The sequence below is a fragment of the Oncorhynchus kisutch genome, linkage group LG13, assembly GCF_002021735.2.
Source record: "Oncorhynchus kisutch isolate 150728-3 linkage group LG13, Okis_V2, whole genome shotgun sequence".
NCBI classification, from domain to species: Eukaryota; Metazoa; Chordata; class Actinopteri; order Salmoniformes; family Salmonidae; genus Oncorhynchus; species Oncorhynchus kisutch.
The window spans coordinates 24,235,320-24,257,912 of record NC_034186.2 but is presented as its reverse complement, the minus strand read 5'-3'; the positions used below and the strand labels follow the sequence as shown (position 1 = coordinate 24,257,912).

At 44.1% G+C, this 22,593-nt stretch overlaps 1 protein-coding gene across 1 annotated transcript in view; it reads right to left on the bottom strand.

Moving 5' to 3' along the window:
* The window catches only part of LOC109902733 (carboxyl-terminal PDZ ligand of neuronal nitric oxide synthase protein), a 170,227-nt gene that overhangs the window by 5,465 nt on the left and 142,169 nt on the right, over positions 1 to 22,593 (bottom strand). The window contains exons 9-10 of the mRNA XM_020499339.2: positions 15,680 to 15,845; positions 13,646 to 13,840 (exon numbers count right to left, since the gene is read on the bottom strand). Coding sequence (XP_020354928.1) covers positions 13,646 to 13,840; positions 15,680 to 15,845 — 361 coding nt within the window. The remainder of the gene's footprint in view (positions 1 to 13,645; positions 13,841 to 15,679; positions 15,846 to 22,593) is intronic.

The following is a 22,593-nucleotide window of genomic DNA, read 5'->3' as shown; positions in this document are numbered from 1 at the left end:
TTCCAAAAATTGCGTACAAAGTGTTATATAAATACATTTTATGTTCTATGTTAAATCATTTATCAGATGGTCTTATGCAGATTGCTTTCTAATAAACTCCAGTACATATGCTAGAGAAAATGTAGAGTTCAGAATACTGAGCACATTCCAATGGAACACATTTTACTGCCTGATTCTTTCTCGCTGATCAGACAATCGCTCCGGAGCCCTTACGGGCTCATCATAGGGACAAATAGGGACTTTACGGCTAAACACTGGGTTGGATTGTAACTCTAAACACCACATCTCATCTCTCGACAGATATATGGAAAGAAACAGTGAGAGCAGTGAGACAGCACATCACAGGTGCCCTTGACTTCACTTTGTGTTGCGGCTGCAATTCAGATGATTTCAAAGACACTGGCAGCTCCAGAGATCTTAGAATATATTAGTGTGTCTTTGGAGAGGGAGCTAATATGAATCAGCAGTGAACGAAGGGTGTTTGAAGGAGGAAGAGAGAGGGAGAGCAGACATCCAGGTGGTTATTCAGACAAACACTGATATCTCTTTTCACTGTTAGAGGCTTGCCAGGGGTATGGATGCTCTGTAGCCTGACTAAAGAGAAGTGCTGTTAGAAAAATTATATTTGATTAAAAAAAAACATGAGCTGGCGCACACCCAGAAAATAGTTTGTGTGGAGGTGCTGACTAACGGCGAATAAACTATAAACTATCACAATAAAACAGTTGCACACTACATATAATCTCCCAGCAATTTAATGGTATTTACCAACGTTTTGGCATCACTTCGGCAAAAATTATATATATATATATATTTTTACCCCTTTTTCTCCCCAATTTCGTGGTGTCCAATTGTTGTAGTAGCTACTATCTTGTCTCATCGCTACAACTCCTGTACGGGCTCGGGAGAGACGAAGGTTGAAAGTCATGTGTCCTCCGATACACAACCCAACCTAGCCGCACTGCTTCTTAACACAGCGCGCATCCAACCCAGAAGCCAGCCGGTGTCGGAGGAAACACCGTGCACCTGGCAACCTTGGTTAGCGCGCACTGCGCCCGGCCCGCCACAGGAGTCGCTGGTGCACGATGAGACAAGGACATCCCTACCGACCAAGCCCTCCATAACCCGGAAAACGCTAGGCCAATTGTGCGTCGCCCCATGGACCTCCAGGTCGCGGCCAGTTACGACAGAGCCTGGGCGCGAACCCGGAGTCTCTGATGGCACAGCTGGCGCTGCAGTACAGCGCCCTTAACAACTGTGCCACCTGGGAGGCAGCAAAAATGATATTTAACAGAAAATCAATCTGTTTATCTCTGTGTGTCTGTGCGCGTGTGTTTGTGTGACAGCTCTCAGCCACTCTTTATGCTAGAAAAGCAGTTCCCACACTTTTCTTAGCTACAATCCCTATCAGAAGGCTGCATAATGATAGAATGAGGATAGTGTTTTAAGTATGGGCGGGCATGATAATGAATAGCACAAACATAGTCGGCTCCATTACACATTAACTCCCCGTGTTAAGACGCTGGAGCTTGTTTGTCTACACCCGAGGCTGAGACTGGCCCTGTACTATAATACATACTGGTGTCCCTGTCCTGTCTCTACCTCTCTCTCTCTCTTGTTCCCCCCCTCTCTTATTTCCCTCTCTCGCTCTCAACCCCCCTCCCTCCTGAGAGGTATGTACTACTGGGGTGAATATGGGGGGAATATATATATATATATATATATATATATATTTTTTTTTTTACAGCCTACCCTTAGGGATTGTTGCCATGTTAATTCTTAATTAACACATACATTTTGTATTTTCTGCTCAAGTGCAGAGGTGTCACGTGTGCTCCCTCTCCGGCCTCTAGGTCACCAGGCTGCTCTTTATGGCGCACACCTGTCACCAGCGTTACAATCACCTGAACTCCATTCACCTCCTTGATTACCTGCCCTTCATATGTCACTCCCTTTGGTTTCTTCCCCAGTCGTCATTGTTCCTGTTTCATGTTGGTACGCTGTTCCTGTTTCATGTCGGTGCGCTGTTCGTGTTTCTTGTTGTGTTTGTTTATTTATGAAATGTATTCACTCCATGAACTTGCTTCCCGACTCTCAGCGTACATCGTTACAAGAGGAGAATAAACATATAGGGATGAAGTACAGAAAACATAAAAGAAAGATAATTAAATGGAAAAAAAGACAATTAAATGAAAGAGACAGAATTCTAGAAAGGCAATCAACTGTTATGATAGTACGGTACAGTGTGGCACAGCAATTTAAGTAGAGGAGTACGGAAAGAGAGAAAGTAAGAAAGGAGACGTTTATTGAGCAAAAGCAAGGTCAGGGACAGAATGAGATGCAGGGTAAGTGCATTTTCACTCCCACACATATACAGTACAGTATACTGGGTTTCTCTTTATACAACAGGCCAGCGAAGGACCTGATGGAATGAAACGTTTTGTACCAGAGAAAAAAGACCCAGGTTAACAGAACAGAGGGAGAAAGGTCACACTATTGAGATACTCCCACAGCCCAATGAAGCCTTAGTCACAGGAATAGGAAACAAAGTTTAGCCACAACTTTGGAACTTAGAATCATAAGGTCCAGTCTTGTTGGGAGATACTGGAATGCAATGTAACGTTCCAATTGGTTTATTTATCATTTAAGGTTTTATCTCAAGTGTTATTAAAAGTTGTATCTCCTGTCACATAATTGGCTGTATTACTAACATATACCCTTAGAGAGAATGTCCATGACGATAACAACTTCTACAGAGTCAGTCAGAGCCTTATATCAGTCTTATAGGTTGCTGTTTCTTTATGGACTCAACTTTACTCTTCATCTGAAGAAAAACTTTAGACTTTGTTCTCAGCTGTGAGTAACCCACTTCTGTCACAGTGACTACACACACACACACACACACACACACACACACACACACACACACACACACACACACACACACACACACACACACACACACACACACACACACACACACACACACACACACACACACACACACACACACACACACACACACACACACACAGCGGTGAGACTTGGGCTGTTAGTCAAACAACAGCAGCCTTCCTCACAGAGATGTTATCACAGTTTGAGAAAGGAGGAGAGTAGGAGACAATCACAGGCTGATCACCTATTACGCGAGTGCAGCAAGGAGCCAAGGTAAGTAGCTAGCTACCATTAAACTTATCTTATAAAAAACAATCAATCTTCACATAATCAATAGTTAACTACGCAAGGTTGGGGATATTACTAGGTTAACTAGCTTGTTCTGCATTGCATATAATCAATGCGGTGCCTGTTAATTTATCATCGAATCACAGCCTACTTCGCCAAATGGGTGATGATTTAACAAAAGCGCGAAAAAAGTACAATCGTTGCACGAATGTCCCTAATCATAAACATCAATGTCTTTCTTAAAATCAATACACAGAATTATATTTTTTGGGATCTGCATATTTAGTTAAAAGAAATTCATGTTAGCAGGCAATATTAAGTAGGGAAATGGTGTCACTTCTCTTGCGTTCAGTGTAAGCAGACTCAGGGTATATGCAACAGTTTGGGCCGTTGCGAACTAATTTGCCAGAACTTTACATAATTATGACATAACATTGAAGGATGTGCAATGTAACAGAAATATTTAGACTTAGGGTTGCCACTCGTTCGATAAAATACAGAACGGTTCCGTATTTCACTGAAAGAAAAAACGTTTTGTTTTCGAAATGATAGTTTCCGTATTTGACCATACTAATGACCAAATGCTCGTATTTCTGTGTTTATTATATTATAATTAAGTCTATGATTTGATATTTGATAGAGCAGTCTGACAGAGCGGTGGTAGGCAGCAACAGGCTCGTAAGCATTCATTCAAACTTTACTGCGTTTGCCAGCAGCTCTTAGCAATGCTTGAAACACAGAGCTGTTTATGACTTCAAGCCTATCAACTCCTGAGATTAGGCTGGCAATACTAAAGTGCCTGTTAGAACATCCAATAGTCAAAGGTATATGAAATACAAATGGTATAGATAGAAATAGTTGATGCGTCAGATTCCTATAATAACTACAACCTAAAACTTATTAACGGGGTATATTGAAGAACTGGGAATATTGAACCACCAGCTTTCATATGTTCTGAGCAAGGAACTTAAACGTAAAATTTTTTACATGGCACATATTGCACTTTTACTTTCTTCTCCAACACTGTGTTTTTGCATTATTTAAACCAAATTGAGCATGATTCATTATTTATTTGAGACTAAATAGATTTTATTTATGTATTATATTAAGTTAAAATAAAAGTGTTCATTGTTCATTCAGTATTGTTGTAATTGTCATTATTACAAATATATATATATATATATATAAAAATCGGGAATTAATCAGTATCGGCTTTTTTTGGTCCTCGGTATCGGCATTGAAAATCATAGGAATGAGTAGAGGAGAGTAGGAGACAACCTACCACAGGGCTGAGTGGAGGAGAGTAGGAGACAACGTACCACAGGGCTGAGTGAAGGAGAGTAGGAGACAACCTACCACAGGGCTGAGTGAAGGAGAGTAGGAGACAACGTACCACAGGGCTGAGTGGAGGAGAGTAGGAGACAACGTACTACAGGGCTGAGTGAAGGAGAGTAGGAGACAATGTACCACAGGGCCGAGTGAAGGAGAGTAGGAGACAACATACCACAGGGCTGAGTGAAGGAGAGTAGGAGACAGCGTACCACAGGGCTGAGTGAAGGAGAGTAGGAGACAACGTACCACAGGGCTGAGTGAAGGAGAGTAGGAGACAACCTACCACAGGGCTGAGTGAAGGAGAGTAGGAGACAACGTACCACAGGGCTGAGTGAAGGAGAGTAGGAGACAACGTACCACAGGGCTGAGTGAAGGAGAGTAGGAGACAACATACCACTGGCTGAGTGAAGGAGAGTAGGAGACAACGTACCACAGGGTTGAGTGAAGGCGAGTAGGAGACAACGTACCACAGGGCTGAGTGGAGGAGAGTAGGAGACAACGTACCACAGGGCTGAGTGGAGGAGAGTAGGAGACAACGTACCACAGGGCTAAGTGTATCAGCGTTCTGACAAAGGGAGAGCAGAGAACCTAGCCAAGACCTAACGCTCAACACTTACCGTATAACACCTAGCCAAGCGCACCACGACAAGACCCTTTAATGTGTGTGTGTGTGTGTGTGGTGAGAGAAACAGCATTAGGGACTAGTAGACCAACTAGTCTTAAGTGGCCGTGTGGCTATTTAGCATGTTAGAAAGAGCATCTGTGTGATGACAGATTATATCTCTGCATGCAGTTTGAAGAAAGTTGAATGTACACTATGTACAAAAGTATGTGGATACCCCTTGAAATTTGTGGATTTGGCTATTTCAGCCACACCTGTTGCTGACAGGTGTATAAAATCTAGCACACAACCATGCGATCTCCATAAACAAACATTATTAGTAGAATGACCTTACTGAAGAGCTCAATGACTTTCAACATGGCCCCGTCATAGGATGCCACCTTTCCAACAAGTCAGTGTGTCAAATTTTTGCCCTGCTAGAGCTGCCCAGCTCAACTGTAAGTGCTTTTATTATTAAGTCGAAACGTCTAGGAGCAACAACGGCTCAGCCGCAAAGTGGTAGGCAACAAAAGCTCACAGAACGGGACCGCCGAGTGCTGAAGCACCGAGTCTGTCCTCAGTTGCAAAACTCACTACCGAGTTCTAAACTGCCACTGGAAGCAACGTCAACACAATAACTGTTTGTCGAGAGCTTCATGAAATGGGTTTTCATGGCTGAGCAACTGCACAAAATCCTAAGATCACCATGCGCAATTCCAAGTGCCGGCTGGAGTGCTGTAAACCTCGCCGCCATTGGACTCTGAAGTGTTTTCTGGAGTGATGAATCATGCTTCACCATCTGGCAGTCTGACAGATTAATCTGGGTTTGGCAGATGCCAGGAGAACGCTACCTGCCCCAATGCATAGTGCCAACCGTAAAGTTTGTCGGACGAGGAATAATGGTCTGGAGCTGTTTTTCATGGTTCGGGCTAAGCCCCTTAGTTCCAGTGAAGGGAAAGCTTAACGCTACAGCATACAATTACATTCTGGACGATTCCGTGCTTACAACTTTGTGCCAACAGTTTGGGAAGGCCCTTTCCTGTTTCAGCATGACAATACCCCGTGCACAAAGCGAGGTCCATATAGAAATGGTTTGTCAAGATCGTGTGGAAGAACTTGACTTGCCTGCACAGAGCCCCAACCTCAAAGCCATTAAACACCTTTAGGATGAATTGGAACGCAGACTGTGAGCCAGGCCTAATCGCCCAACATCAGTGGCAGGCCTCACTAATGCTGTTGTGGTTGAATGGAAGCAAGTCCATGCAGAAATGTTACTTTTGATCATGTAGTGTAGCTGCTGTCTACAGGAGTAGCTAGCAGCTGCTCCCCTAGACTTCCAGTCATGCACTAACACTAGTAAACCAATGGCTCCAGAAACTACCTTCAAATTGCATGCAGAGACAAACATGGTATTCATGAGTTCATCTGACTCTTGCCAAAATGTCAAACTGTCCCTTTAAGTCACTGAACGAGACTGAATGCTGGGTAGTAAATTAAATTTAACACGCTCATTTGTGGCGATTAATTAATTTAATTGACTGTTCCAAAGTAAAGTAGTGTCTGCACTGTGCACTAACCGGAGATGAAAATGAAGCACTTCAAATAAAACAGGCTAATTATTTTAGATAAGTTATGTCTAACTTTGGAGCCAGACATGACCCAGAGAGCTAGACTTCCTGTTCCCCTGACCCACAGTACAGTAGCCCAGCCACACACTATGCACACCCAGAGCACAGCTATTGTAGGCCAAACATCTATAATTCACACACCCTCGTTTTTTAATATGAATAATTGAAATTAGTGGGTGTTGGGGATGAATAATTTAAGTCTGTTCATTCTGTAACCTCCCGTTGAGTTGTACACTGTCCTGCTTCCTGTCTCTTGTGGCTTGGACAGGGAGTCAGAGGTATAAGGTTAGACCTACAGCTACAGCGGCCGATGGGATTATGAGTTCCCCCCCACAGTAAAGTGCTTCTCAATGAGGGGCCAGTGTGTTACTGTGTGTGTTACACCCCCCCTCTCCCCGTCTTTCTCCCTCCCCAACCCTCTCTCTCGGCCTCTGTCTCTCTACCCCATTCTCTCTTTCATTTTCAGAATTAAGCGGCCATAACATTTCATCAATGGTCTGTTTAGCTCAGTCCATAGGCTGTCTCTCCGTGTGTCTGGATGTATGTGTGTTGTGTTGCATCTCATTGATTCCCACTTGCACAGCCATTTTAAATATTACACTGAGGTTAACTCAAAGGTCTGATCAATAGAGTCCTTCACAAGTTCACCAATAACATCCAATACATACTGTTGTGTTAGCAGAGATCAACTAGAATGTGTTGGAGATGACAGGAGCGAGTAGAATCAGTGGTTCCCAGATCATGACAAGCGCGCCCCCCCCCCCCATTTATGGACATGTCTGCACCCAAACAACAGCAGAAAACCTCAGGAACAATAATTAATATTCTAACCTCCAGATTAATGAACATATCAAATCCTGTTACAGCAACACTCTCAACAAAGAAACTCTCCTCGAACCCTGTTACAGCAACACTCTCAACAAAGAAACTCTCCTCGAACTCTGTTACAGCAACACTCAACAAAGAAACTCTCCTCGAACTCTGTTACAGCAACACTCAACAAAGAAACTCTCCTCGAATCCTGTTACAGCAACACTCTCAACAAAGAAACTCTCCTCGAACCCTCTTACAGCAACACTCTCAACAAAGAAACTCTCCTCGAACCCTCTTACAGCAACACTCTCAACAAAGAAACTCTCCTCGAACCCTCTTACAGCAACACTCTCAACAAAGAAACTCTCCTCGAACCCTGTTACAGCAACACTCTCAACAAAGAAACTCTCCTCGAACCCTGTTACAGCAACACTCTCAACATAGAAACTCTCCTCGAACCCTGTTACAGCAACATTCTCAACATAGAAACTCTCCTCGAACCCTGTTACAGCAACACTCTCAACATAGAAACTCTCCTCGAACCCTGTTACAGCAACATTCTCAACATAGAAACTCTCCTCGAACCCTCTTACAGCAACACTCTCAACAAAGAAACTCTCCTCGAACCCTCTTACAGCAACACTCTCAACAAAGAAACTCTCCTCGAACCCTGTTACAGCAACACTCTCAACAAAGAAACTCTCCTCGAACCCTGTTACAGCAACACTCTCAACAAAGAAACTCTCCTCGAACCCTCTTACAGCAACACTCTCAACAAAGAAACTCTCCTCGAACCCTGTTACAGCAACACTCTCAACAAAGAAACTCTCCTCGAACCCTGTTACAGCAACATTCTCAACAAAGAAACTCTCCTCGAACCCTATTACAGCAACACTCTCAACATAGAAACTCTCCTCGAACCCTGTTACAGCAACATTCTCAACATAGAAACTCTCCTGAAACCCTGCTACAGCAACTCCACTGATATTCCACAAATCTCCGCAGCCCACTGGAGGTCGGGCCCCCCCTCCACAGATAGCATTCAAACACGTCATAAGCAAGACAAAAATGTTTAGAACTACAGGAAAAAATATATAATAATCTCAGTTTTATTGCAAAATGTGTAGAATAGCATGAGATTATCTATACCATTTCTCTCTACCCCATGGCAATACATATACATATACAGTGAGGGAAAAAAGTATTTGATCCCCTGCTGATTTTTTACGTTTGCCCACTGACAAAGAAATTATCAGTCTATAATTTTAATGGTAGGTTTATTTGAACAGTGAAACACAGAATAACAACAAACAATCCAGAAAAACACATGTTAAAAATGTTATAAATTGATTTGCATTTTATTGAGGGAAATAAGTATTTGACCCCCTCTCAATCAGAAAGATTTCTGGCTCCCAGGTGTCTTTTATACAGGTAACGAGCTGAGATTAGGAGCACACTCGTAAAGGCAGTGCTCCTAATCTCAGTTTGTTACCTGTATAAAAGACACCTGTCCACAGAAGCAATCAATCAATCAGATTCCAAACTCTCCACCGTGGCCAAGACCAAAGAGCTCTCCAAGGATGTCAGGGACAAGATTGTAGACCTGCACAAGGCTGGAATGGGCTACAAGACCATCGCCAAGCAGCTTGGTGAGAAGGTGACAACAGTTGGTGCGATTATTCGCAAATGGAAGAAATACAAAACAACTGTCAATCTCCCTCAGCCTGGAATGGTCATGAGAACGGTGAGGAATCAGCCCAGAACTACACGGGAGGATCTTGTCAATGATCTCAAGGCAGCTTGGACCATAGTCACCAAGAAAACAATTGGTTACACACTACGCCGTGAAGGACTGAAATCCTGCAGCACCCGCAAGGTCCCTGTGCTCAAGAAAGCACATATACATGCCCATCTGAAGTTTGCCAATGAACATCTGAATGATTCAGAGGACAACTGGGTGAAAGTGTTGTAGTCAGATGAGACCAAAATGGAGCTTTTGGCAACAACTCAACTCGCCGTGTTTGGAGGAGGAGGAATGCTGCCTATGACCCCAATAACACCATCCCCACCGTCAAACATGGAGGTGGAAACATTATGCTTTGGGGGTGTTTTTCTGCTAAGGGGACAGGACAACTTCACCGCATCAAAGGGACGATGGACGGGGCCATGTACCGTCAAATCTTGGGTGAGAACCTCCTTCCCTCAGCCAGAGCATTGAAAATGGGTCGCGGATGGGTATTCCAGCATGACAATGACCCAAAACACACGGCCAAGGCAACAAAGGAGTGGCTCAAGAAGAAGCACATTAAGGTCCTGGAGTGGCCTAGCCAGTCTCCAGACCTTAATCCCATAGAAAATCTGTGGAGGGAGCATTTCTTAACCTTTATTTAACTAGGCAAGTCAGTTAAGAACAAATTCTTAATTACAATGACGGCCTACCCTGGCCAAACCCTAACGCGGATGACGCTGGGCCAATTGTGCACCACCCTATGGGACACCGAATCACGCCCGGTTGAGATACAGCCTGGAATCGAACCCCTTCCAACAATGAAAGGCTGCACTGCTTTCAGACCCTAGTCTTTGAGCTGACGAGGGAGGACGGCTTATGTACCCTATCACCACAGATAGAGGTGAATAGCTTTTTGTTTTCATGCTTAGGCTCACACACACGCATGTGCATTAACAAGCACAAATAAAAACAAATCCCACACAAACAGACCCACCAGATAACCTCTTTATATGCAGACAAAATGGTTGGGATAAAGCATGCACTGATATTTTCACTAGATTTCAATTATGATGTGAGAAGACGCAGGGAGCTCAGAAGAACATGGTAAACATCTCCTCTGTAAACAGTAAACACCAACAGCAGCAAAATATCAGAACTGAAGAACAAAATCCTGTTAGTCTCATCTTTCTCTCCATCCCTCTCCTGTCTCTCCTTCTCTGTCTCTCTCTCACTCCCTCATCTTTCTCTCCGCGTGGGTTCTTGTTTCTTTTGAGGCTGCAGTGACAGCCTCAGCCTGTTACCTCTGCTACGCTTCTCTGGAAGGTCTTCAATGCTGCCACATAGTGTGTGTGTGTGTGTGAGAGAGAGTGGCAATGTAAACATTTGTTTTCCATGCTAATAAAGTCCCTTTGAATTTAATTAAGATGGAATCTCTTTCATCATTCCAGAAATAACAAGTTAGTGTCTCTAAAATCCTACACACAGTTAGGACAGATGGGATGGACACCCCACCCGCCTGCCAATAAAACTGCACAGCTGTGTGTGTGTGAGTGTCTATGTGGGTCTATGTGCATGCGTGTGTGCGCTGTCTGGTCAATTCCACAGCAGCTTTCCCATTCTCCCTGGGTGATCCACACTCCATTAACCACAGAGCTGTGAATCTGGGAGTGTGGCTTTAATTAACATTGCCACTAAGCCACTGGGTGTGACAATGACAGTGACGTTGATGACTGTGGTACTGTTATGTTGGCTGGGTGCGCATGGACAGAGAGACAGGTCTGAACATTTCAAAGTCCGCTCGGTGTCACTGTGACCTCTGGGATCTGCCACCACCCCTGCAGCATCATGTGGCATTTCCCAGGACCCTGTTATCTCTGCTGTCACTAGGAGAAACCATCAAATGTCAGAGGGGTAGGTAGTCAGCAGAACTGTCAATATATTAAGAGTCACACAAACTTTTCTAACCGACTGACTTTGCAAGACTTTCCACAGTGGCAGAGCTGTGTGTGTGTGTGTGTGTGTTTGATAGGGCGTGTGAGTGTGTGTGGCATTTTACACAGTGTATGTACAACTTTAGAAGAGCATCTGTCTAAATATTAAACAAATAATCATTATCAACTCCAGTGATGTGTGTGGTCTGTGTGTGCCTTTGTGTGTTAGTCAGGGTGAGTGATGAGTCTTTATTGGTAGATTACGTGTTGGGGTGTGACTAGGTTCAAGACTGGGGATCATTGATTCAGGTCTGGAGCCAAACGTTCCTATTAATCATCAACACGTCCTTCAGCAGGAGAGGAGATTGGAGAGGAGAAGAGATGAGGGGAGAGGAAAGGAGATGAGAGGATAGGAGACAGGAGATGAGGAAAGGAGATGAGCAGAGAGGAAAGGAAAGGAGAAGATAGGAGCTGGTGTGGATAAGAGGAGAGGAAGAGAGGAAAGGAGGAGGATAAAAATAGTATACATGGGGAGTGTTTATCCCAGAGGGTTGTGTGTGGGTGACTGGAGAGGAGAGAGGAAGAGAGGTGAGGGAGAGGCCAGAGGCTGTTGTGTGGGTGACTGAGGACACTAGAGATTGAGGAAGGTGAACAGCTGGACCCTTGCCTCTAGACCTGGAGGCCTTCTGAGACCATCACCATGCTTCACCAACTAACTACTGGATGAGTACAACCTAGAAACCTTCCTCGCTAATCCACTCAAGGAGATCACAAAAGGGGTTGATTGGAGGTGGTATAACTATTCCCACACACATGAACGCACACACACACACACGCACGCACACACACACACACCGCACTCTGGGTCAGGTGGGTTATACATACAGGAGAACAGAGACTTCAGAGATCAAAGTTTGATCAAAGGTTGAATTATTTTAAATAACTGTAAACTTCAAATCTCTGCTCTCTACTCTACTGAATCTGATGCAAGAGATGAGCTGAGGATAACTGACTGATGTAAACTGACTTGACCTGCTTTGGGCCTTTTACTGTATATGATTACTTCTGTAACCTCTATACTACCCACACACACTGTTGTCCTATGACCATGCTGTGAATAGGGTTTAATAGGAGGAACATTTGGCAGGTGCTCTTAGTCACTGTTAGTGCACAAGATCTTAAAGGGGAACAGTTTCTGGCGGGCGTTCTAGTCACTGATACGACACAAATTGCTATAAATGAATTACATTCCTAGAGGTCTGAATAATCCAAGGTTTACATAAATTTGTGCACAAGGTCTTAAAGGGGAACAGTCCACATATGATTCCAAAAAATGGGTTATTCAGAAACAAAAAGAGCTGGAATAATACGTCCTCAACCAACATAATACATATTATAGAGCATCACAATGACCATGTAGAAAATGTCATGTTCAGATACAGATATCATCATAATCTTACTAAAAATAGTATTTGCTTACGAATTGTGGAGAGGGAGAAGAGGCTCCCTCTGTAACAGACACCAACAGTCCTGTACACTAGGACACGTGTCAAACTCGTTCCATGGAGGGCCGAGTGTCTGAAGGTGTTCGCTCCTCCCTTGTAATTGATTGATCAATAAGGTCACTGATTAGTTAGGAACTCCCATCACCTGGTTGTCTAGGTCTAAATTGAACACAAATAGAAAGGAAATAATAAACCAGTACACACTCGGCCCTCCATGGAATGACTTTGACACCCATGTTTTAGGGCCTGCACACTGCACACTGTGTAGACAGACAGTTTGAGTCATAACCTGTAGACTGGGATACACACACAGAAGTGCAGTATAGGAATCTGTTCCGATAATTCTGACAAAAATGTCTGTGAGCAGAGGGAGAGGAGCAGTGGTGGTCAGGTTATAATGGCTGTTCAGATGTTTTCACCTGGTGGGGTGTGTGTGTGTCAATCTGGGTCGAGCAGGGTGGTATGTGCTGGTGTGTGTTTATGAGTGCGTGCATGTGTGAATGTGTGTGTGTTGTCGTGCTACACTGCTATCTCATCCCCCAGGCAGTCTGGTGGTCCCTGTCTGTTAAGCACATTTAGTAGACGGAGGGTCTCCTCATCAGACCCCCAGCTGTATATGATATCCCTCTCCTCTCTCTCCTCCCTCTCTTCTCTCTCATGTCTCTCATCCCTCTCATCACTATCATCACTATCGTCAGTGTTGGACTCATACTCAGACGCAATGCCAGACTCCCGGAACCTCAACAGCTCCAGACTGCCAAGCACCTCGTCGCGGGTTGATGACATCACCAAACCTGACCTGTCCTGACCTTTGACCCCATTCTGACCCCTCCGCTGCGGAGGAGTAGGAGGACGAGGTTCAGGTGTTGGGGGTCCGGGCAGGAAGCGGAAACATTCTAGCTTGAGGAGACACTGATCCCTACCTAGGTGGTTGCCTAGGGGCAGGGAGGAGGAGGAGAGTGGGGCGGCCGTCCCATCCTGGCCCATGCCCATGTTGATGCCCAGCGCTGGCAGGGTGAGGTTGACATGGTCCTGGGGTCGCGGGGTCGTAGGGTCACACAAAACTGGGGGGACGGTGGAACGGAAAGTGATCTCCAACAGACTATCCTGGGAACCCACTGAAGGAGTGAAGGAGGGAAAGAGAAAATAAAAATGTCATCAAGATAAGCATCCTTCTACACATTGAGCTTACATTCATCTGTTTTACATGGCTAATGCTAACAGGAGCCTCATTCTCATCTACTCCTGGATGTATGAGCAGATTGGGCAACCTGGTCTCAGAGCATTTAGTATTATTCTGTATGTAAAACCGAGCAATCCATTTAGTATGATATGTTACATTTAGTATGGTATCTATTACTTTGTAATGTCCATCACCCATTTCCTATGATATGTTATGCATTTCACATCGTATTATATGTTAAGAAATTGCTAATGTTCGAATTTTCAAAAAGTATGATATGTTACGAATTCTAGTTATGTGGCTAAAGTTAGCTAAGCTAAGGGTAAGGGTTTAGGTTAGGGTTAAGTCTAGGAGTTAGGTTAAAGAGTTAAGGTTAGAGTTAGGGGAAGGGTTAGCTAAAAAGGTTAAGGTTAGGAAAAGGGGTTAGCTAACATGCTAAGTAGTTGCAAAGTAGAAAAAAGTGGTATGTAGTTGAAAAGTTGCTAATTAGCTAAAATGCTAAAGTTGTCCATGATAAGATTCGAAATCGCGAACCTGTGGGTTGCTACACGTTCGTGTTATACACCCACACATCTGTGTTATATGTTATGTTTCATATGGTATGTATTCATTTGTGGATGACCATTACCCATTTCGTCTGATATATTATGAATTACAATTCATATTTTTTATTATGAATTTGCAAACGTACAATGTGTTATGATTTTCTAAAATGTATGATATGTTACGAATTCTAGGTAAGTGGCTAGGTGGCTAACGATAGCTAGCTGGCTAATGTTAGCTAGGCTAGGGGTTAGGGTTTAGGTTAGGGTTAAGTTTAGGAGTTAGGTTAAAGGGTTACAGTTAGGGTTAGCTAAAAGGGTTAAGGTTAGGGTTAGGCCAAAGTGTTAGCTAACATGCTAAGTAGTTAGACAGTAGCAAAAAGTAGTAAGTAATTGAAAAGTTGCTAATTTGCTCAAATGCTAAAGTTGTACGTGATGATATTCGATCTTGCAACCTATGTGTTGCTAGACGTTCGTGTCATTGGCCCATCCATCCGCGTTTTTAAGATTCATATGGTATGTATTCATTTTCCCACCCATCCACCCACTCCGACCAACCGTCTTACTTTTGTCTTATGTAACCATACCAAACGCATTATACAGTATCATACTAATTTGAGTGTCCCAGATGTACGTTTATTATGTTACGTCCAGTCTACGAGACCAGGCTGGACTGGGGCATGGTAGGGATTGAGAAACGGTGTCAAACACTATATTAGGAGGAGGTGAGGTGCGGAGTGTGAGCTCAGGAGGAGAGGAGAGGGCTGAGTTGGCTGAGGTGTAGAGCAGGTTGGTCCTTTGAGGTGTAACATGATAAATGATGTATATTGATGCAGCTGAGAAAGGGGTGGTATAAAGTAACAGGTTACATGATAACATGCTGGTTGGTCTGTTGGAGTCTATGCTTGGCCAGAGAGCTTAAAGAGGTGTGAAATGGTCTGTGATGAGAGAGAAATGGGAGGAGAGAGTCACCAACGCCAGCAAGTGCGCCGATAATTGTGATAGGGAAAATAGCAAAAATATTTCTGACACACCCCTGCACTTATAGCCCTACTGCCTGTGCTTAGATTAACCATTGCGTTAGGTTTGCTAATATAGAGCCCCAAGACTGTCTCCATGCTTCTGTGTGTGTGTGTGTGTGTGTGTGTGTGTGTGTGTGTGTGTGTGTGTGTGTGTGTGTGTGTGTGTGTGTGTGTGTGTGTGTGTGGTAATGCATCCATGAGTGTACTCACTAGAGCAGGGTCCTGACATTTTGACCTCCAGCTCCTGGATCTGTTTGACCAGTAGGGAGATGTGCTGCAGCAGGTCCTTGTTCTGGAGCAGCAGCTGGTGCACTCTGGCCTGGGCCTCCAGTCTGGCTGTAGCCTCCGCACTCAGTTGGTCCTTCAACAGGTGCACCTAGAGGGAGAGAACACACACATACTGTACGTCTGAGATAAGGACACATTTGGGAGAGAGAGAACACACACACACACACACACACACACACACACACACACACACACACACACACACACTACAGTATGTGCATACACCTGAGAGAGAGAGTACCAACACTCCTGAGATATGCATTTACATAAACGACTTCATGCTATTGAGAGTGTCAGTGTGTCTGTCTCACCAAAACCCATAACATGAAGTACAAGACGTGGACTGCCAGACTCCAAGCTCAAGCTCATGCAAACTTAATGCCATGTATGGTCTGTAGCAGGATTAGACCAAAAGAAGAAGAAAGACAGTTTCCATTAAAGGAGCAGCCTGCAGTGGCATTAGTCACTAAATCATTTAAACCAGAGAAGAAGATACCCTATTTCTTCTCTATCCCAGGTTTCAACACCAGGCTCAGGACACAGACAACCCTGGGGATTAATCATGTCTTCTCAGAAACAAGTGGAGAGACACTGGTGATGGCCAGAGCAGTAGCTGAGTGATTCCTTCAATATCAAGGGACATGCATGTGCATTAGTCTACAGGGTATTACTAGCCAGAGCTGAGATTCAACCTCTTTTATAAAGCTTCATTCCAAGGGGAAGCAGAGTTGCATTGGCTGTAGGGCTGGCACAATTACCGTATAATCGTGTAACTGCCAATTAAGGATAAAGAAAAATTGTGTTTGTGTGGATCGCGGTTAAGAGCGTTTGCGCTGTAACATGGACTCTATACCATGTGATGAAACTATGTTGCTTCTTGTTAAAACAAGCAAGGTGTTCTAGCAAAAAAGTCTTTGGTTGCATAGGCATCCCTGCAGCAGCAGCACATGCAGTCAGAAAATGTGAGTCTTTAAAAAATGTTGTACAAAATAATTGCTATTCAAACTATTATAATGGTGACTGAGGTCATTTGGCTGACCAATAACCGTCATCCAAAATAGTCACAGACCAAATTGGATGTGCTGTATATTTCACCACATAAGTTGACCGAGAACAGATTCTCATTAACAGCAACAACCTGGGGAACAGTTACGGAGGAGAGGAATGCGCCAATTGGAAGCTGGGAATGATTAGGTGGCAATGATGGTATGAGGGCCAGATTGTAAATTTAGCCAGGACACCGGGGTTAACACCCCTACTCTTACAATTAGTGCCATGGGATCTTGAGTGACATCCCATCCGATCCGATCCAAAAGACAGCACCCTACACAGGGCAATGTCCCCAATCAATGCTGGGGAAGTGGGATCTTTTTTTAGACCAGAAGAAAGAGTGCCTCCTACTGGCCCTCCAACACCACTTCCAGCAGCATCTGGTCTCCCATCCAGGGACCAGCCACACCCAATCCTGCTTAGCTCCAGGGGCAAGCCTGCAGTGGGATGCAGGGTGGTATGCCGCTAGCATATATCCTGACAAGAGAAGCAATGAAGACTCAGCAAAGAAAAAGGCTCATCGATTTGTGAATGGTTGACAATGAGTGCTACTGTGGTATTTCTAACTTGACATTGAGCGAGCGCTTCTACTTAAAACTTTGTGTAGGATTTTCTATAGGATTTTCTATAGGAACACTTCTGCTGTGGTTTTCTGACTTCAAGGACCATTATGAATACAAATGGCTATTTCTGGCTTGGCATACAGCCCATGTCTCTAAAGCACTGCATTCATTTCTCACTTCAAGGAAAATGGAGCATGAATTGAGTCATGAGTCATGCTGTACATTTCAATGAAACATGGTGAAGCCCCAAAATTGTCCTCGCTAGAAGCCTGTGTTTCAGACATAAGGAAGTGGATGGCTGCAAACTTCCTACTTTTAAACTCGGACAAAACAGAGATGCTTGTTCTAGGTCCCAAGAAACAAAGAGATCTTCTGTTGAATCTGACAATTAATCTTGATGGTTGTACAGTCGTCTCAAATAAAACTGTGAAGGACCTAGGCGTTACTCTGGACCCTGATCTCTCTTTTGACAAACATATCAAGACTGTTTCAAGGACAGCTTTTTTCCATCTACGTAACATTGCAGAAATCAGAAACTTTCTGTCCAAAAATGATGCAGAAAAATGAATCCATGCTTTTGTTACTTCTAGGTTAGACTACTGCAATGCTCTACTTTCCCGAATAAAGCACTAAATAAACTTCAGTTAGGATTCTAGCATCCGTATTTAGCACTGACTAGAACCCAAAAAATGGATCATATTACTCCAGTGCTAGCCTCCCTACACTGGCTTCCTGTTAAGGCAAGGGCTGATTTCAAGGTTTTGCTGCTAACCTACAAAGCATTACATGGGCTTGCTCCTACCTATCTCTCTGATTTGGTCCTGCTGTACATACCTACACATACACTACGGTCACAAGACGCAGGCCTCCTAATTTGCCCTAGAATTTCTAAGCAAACAGCTGGAGGCAGGGCTTTCTCCTATAGAGCTCAATTTTTATGGAATGGTCTGCCTACCCATGTGAGAGACGCAGACTCGGTCTCAACCTTTAAGTCTTTACTGAAGACTCATCTCTTCAGTGGGTCATATGATTGAGTGTAGTCTGGCCCAGGAGTGTGAAGGTGAACGGAAAGGCTCTGGAGCAACAAACCGCCCTTAATGTCTCTGCCTGGCCGGTTCCCCTCTCTCCACTGGGATTCTCTGCCTCTAACCCTATTACAGGGGCTGAGTCACTGGCTTACTGGTGCTCTTCCATGCCATCCCTAGGAGGGGTGCGTCACCTGAGTGGGTTGAGTCACTGACGTGATCTTCCTGTCTGGGTTGGCGCCCCCCCTTGGGTTGTGCCGTGGCGGAGATCTTTGTGGGCTATACTCAGCCTTGTCTCAGGATGGTAAGTTGGTGGTTGAAGATATCCCTCTAGTGGTGTGGGGGCTGTGCTTTGGCAAAGTGGGTGGGGTTATATCCTTCCTGTTTGGCCCTGTCATCGGATGGGGCCACAGTGTCTCCTGACCCCTCCTGTCTCAGCCTCCAGTATGTATGCTGCAGTAGTTTATGTGTCGAGGGGCTAGGGTCAGTTTGTTATATCTGGAGTACTTCTCCTGTTTTATCCGGCGTCCTGTGTGAATTTGGGTATGCTCTCTCTAATTCTCTCTTTCTTTCTCTCTCTCGGAGGACCTCAGCCCTAGGGCCATGCCTCAGGACTACCTGGCATGATGACTCCTTGCTGTCCCCAGTCCACCTGGCCGTGCTGCTGCTCCAGTTTCAACTGTTCTGCCTGTGATTATTATTATTTGAAAATGCTGGTTATTTATGAACATTTGTACATCTTGGCCATGTTCTATTATAATCTCCACCCGGCACAGCCAGAAGAGGACTGGCTACCCCTCATAGCGTTTCTATGGAGTTTTTCCTAGCCACCGTGCTTCTACACCTGCATTATTTGCTGTTTGGGGTTTTAGGCTGGGGTTCTGTACAGCACTTTGAGATATCAGCTGATATAAGAAGGGCTATATAAATACATTTGATTTGATGAGGCTGTAGCTAGAGAGTCTGAAGCTCTCTGATTCTGTCTTTCAATATAACAAGATGACATGATTCTGATTTATTCATACATGTACCATAGCTACAAAAACTCTAACCAAGGTAACGCTACTGTGACAATTAGAACTTATCCAAACCAAAAACCGTGAAATGATGGCAGCATTCGCGCAAAACCAACGCATATAACCACGGCAAGGTGACTGGGAACATGAACATGTACAAACAGACCAGTTATGACAAATCAGAGGCAAAAGTGGAGTCGCAATTCAATGGCTCAGACACGAGACACATGTGGTAGGGACTCCAGACAATCAAGAGTTATAAAGGGAAAGCCAGCCATGTCGTGGACACTGACGCCTTGCTCCCAAACAACTTAAACACCTTTTCGCCCATTTTGAGGAAAACAACACAGAGCTGGCAGCATAGGCCCCCGTCGCTCACATGGACTGTGTGCTCCTGATCTCCGTGGCAGACGTAAGACATTCAAGAGTGCTAAGGATCATATCACCTCCACTTTATCAGACACCCTATACCGACTACAATTTGCATACCGTCCCAACAGCTCGACGGACAACGCAATCGCAATTGCACTGCACACTGCCCTTTCTCACAAATATGAGACAAATACCTACGTGACAATGCTGTTCATCGACTACAGCTCAGCCTTCAACACCATAGTGCCCTCCAAGCTTATCACTAAGCTCAGGCTCCTGGGTCTGAACCCTTCCCTGTGCAACTGGGTCCTAAACTCCCGATGAAGGTAGGCAACAACACCTCTGCCACACTGATCCTCAACGCGGGGGCCCCACAGGGGTGCATGCTCAGCCCCCCTCCTTACTTTAGTTTATTTAGTAAATAAACTATTTCTTGAACTGCCTTGTTGGTTAAAGGAAAGTAAGTATTCTGCACATGACAAATAAAAGTTGATTCGATTTTTGATTTATCTCCAGGCCATCAGACTGTTAAACAGACATCACTAGTCGGCCTCCGCCCAGTACCCTGCCCCGAACCTTAGACACAGTCACTAGCCGGCTACCAGTCACTTTAATAATGTTTACATACCGTTTTAACTACCTTATATGTATATACTGTATTCTATTCATGACTCATCCTAGATAACTACTGTTTCTGTACACACCTTTTCTGTTCATATACAGTATTTATTGTCTGGACTCTGACATGATCGTTCGGATATTGTCATTATTTTTTTTTTAGTTTAGGATTATGTGTGTATTGTTATTGTATTGCTAGATATTGCTGCACTGTTGGAAACATAAGCATTTCACTGCCACAACACCTGCAAAATATCTGTGTACGCAACCAATAAACGTTGATGTAATAACTGTAAAGACAAACAGTTAATGGTGATGGAATGGGGAAAACAGCTGAAGGAATTTGTGTCTAATAAGAAGCCTCTAAACCATACAGACACAAGATGGAGCCACTCTTCAACCCCACACCCTCCCCTCTTCCCCTTACTGTACACTCCCCTTCGCCCCCTTCACTCTCCTCTCTCCCCCTAGCTCTTCTTATCCTCTCCCCTCTTCCCCATTCCACCCCTGGACAGTAAAGAGGGTTAACATCAGATTCCATCATCACTCCACAGCGACAAATTGGCAGTGATCTAGCCTACATTAGTGCAGGCCATCACCCTCAGAGTTCATGTGTAAATCCAGTCAGTCTAACGCTGCGGTCAGGGTAATATACCGCAGTACGACACCTCAAGCACCGCCAGGACACAGCATGCGATATGGGTGCTGAGGTACGGGACTCTGAGGAGAAGACATGCTGTACTGATCAAAGTGTGAAAGCTAAACTGAGTTTAGTCCGAAAGGTCTTGGGAGAAGGAAGGTGTCACATTTGTCCAAGACGTGACTTCTGAAGTCCTGTGAGACACGCTACAAAAACGCTGCTCTGTGCTGATGGGGAACGCAGCCTGAATAATAACACAGAGCACAGAAAGACTAAATGTGTCTGAGAGAGACAGAGAGAGAGAGAGAAAGAAAGAAAGAAAGAAAAAGTAAAAGAATTTGTTCTTAACTGACTTGCCTAGTTAAATAAAGGTTAAATAATAATTTAAAAAAATAAAGTAATATAGATGGCTCAATAATGACCGTCTCTAATGAACTGTAACAGGCTGAAACGTAGTTTTAGGGGGGTCTCTCTCAATCAACGACTTAGTGTTGAGGTGATGTTCTTACAAGAACCAGAGGATGTACAACTCTATTGCCACCCAGTTCAGGATAATCCTCATGTAGCTTACGCAACCAGGCAGAGAGAGACAGAGTGTGTGTGTGTGTATGTGTGTGTGTGTGTGTGAGAGAGAGATAGCTTCCAGTAGTGTATGAATTTTAAACTGAACAAAAATATACAGTTGAAGTTGGAAGTTCAAATACACTTTAGCCAAATACATTTAAATTCAGTTTCACAATTCCTCACACTTAATCCTAGTAAAAATTCCCTGTTTTAGGTCAGTCAGGATCACCACCTTAATTTAAGAATGTGAAATGTCAGAATAATAGTAGAGATAATGATTTATTTCAGCTTTTATTTCTTTCATCACATTCCCAGTGGGTCAGAAGTTTACAAACACTCAATTAGTTTTTGGTAGCATTGCCTTTAAATTGTTTGACTTGGGTCAAACGTTTCAGGTAGCCTTCCACAAGCTTCCCACAATAAGTTGGGTGAATTTTGGCCCATTCCTCCTGACAGAACAGGTGTAACTGAGTCAGGTTTATAGGCTTCCTTGCTCGCACACGCTCTGCCCACAATTGTTCTATGGGATTGAGGTCAGGGCTTTGTGATGGCCACTCCAATACCTTGACTTTGTTGTCCTTAAGCCATTTTGCCACAAAATGGAAGTATGCTTGGGGTCATTGTCCATTTAGAAGACCCATCATTTGCGACCAAGCTTTAACTTATGTCTGACTGATGTCTTGAGATGTTGCTTCAATACATCCACATAATTTTTTTCCCTCATGAAGCCATCTATTTTGTGAAGTGCACCAGTCCTTCCTGCAGCAAAGCACCCCCACAACATGATGCTGCCACCTGTTCTTCACGGTTGGGATGGTGTACTTCACCCTTTTTCCTCCAAACATAACAATGGTCATTATGGCCAAACAGTTCTATTTTTGTTTCATCAGACTGTACATTTTGGAGAAATATCCTCTGTCCCCATGTGCAGTTGCAAACTGTAATCTGGCTTTTTTATGACGGTTTTGGAGCAGTGGCTTCTTCCTTG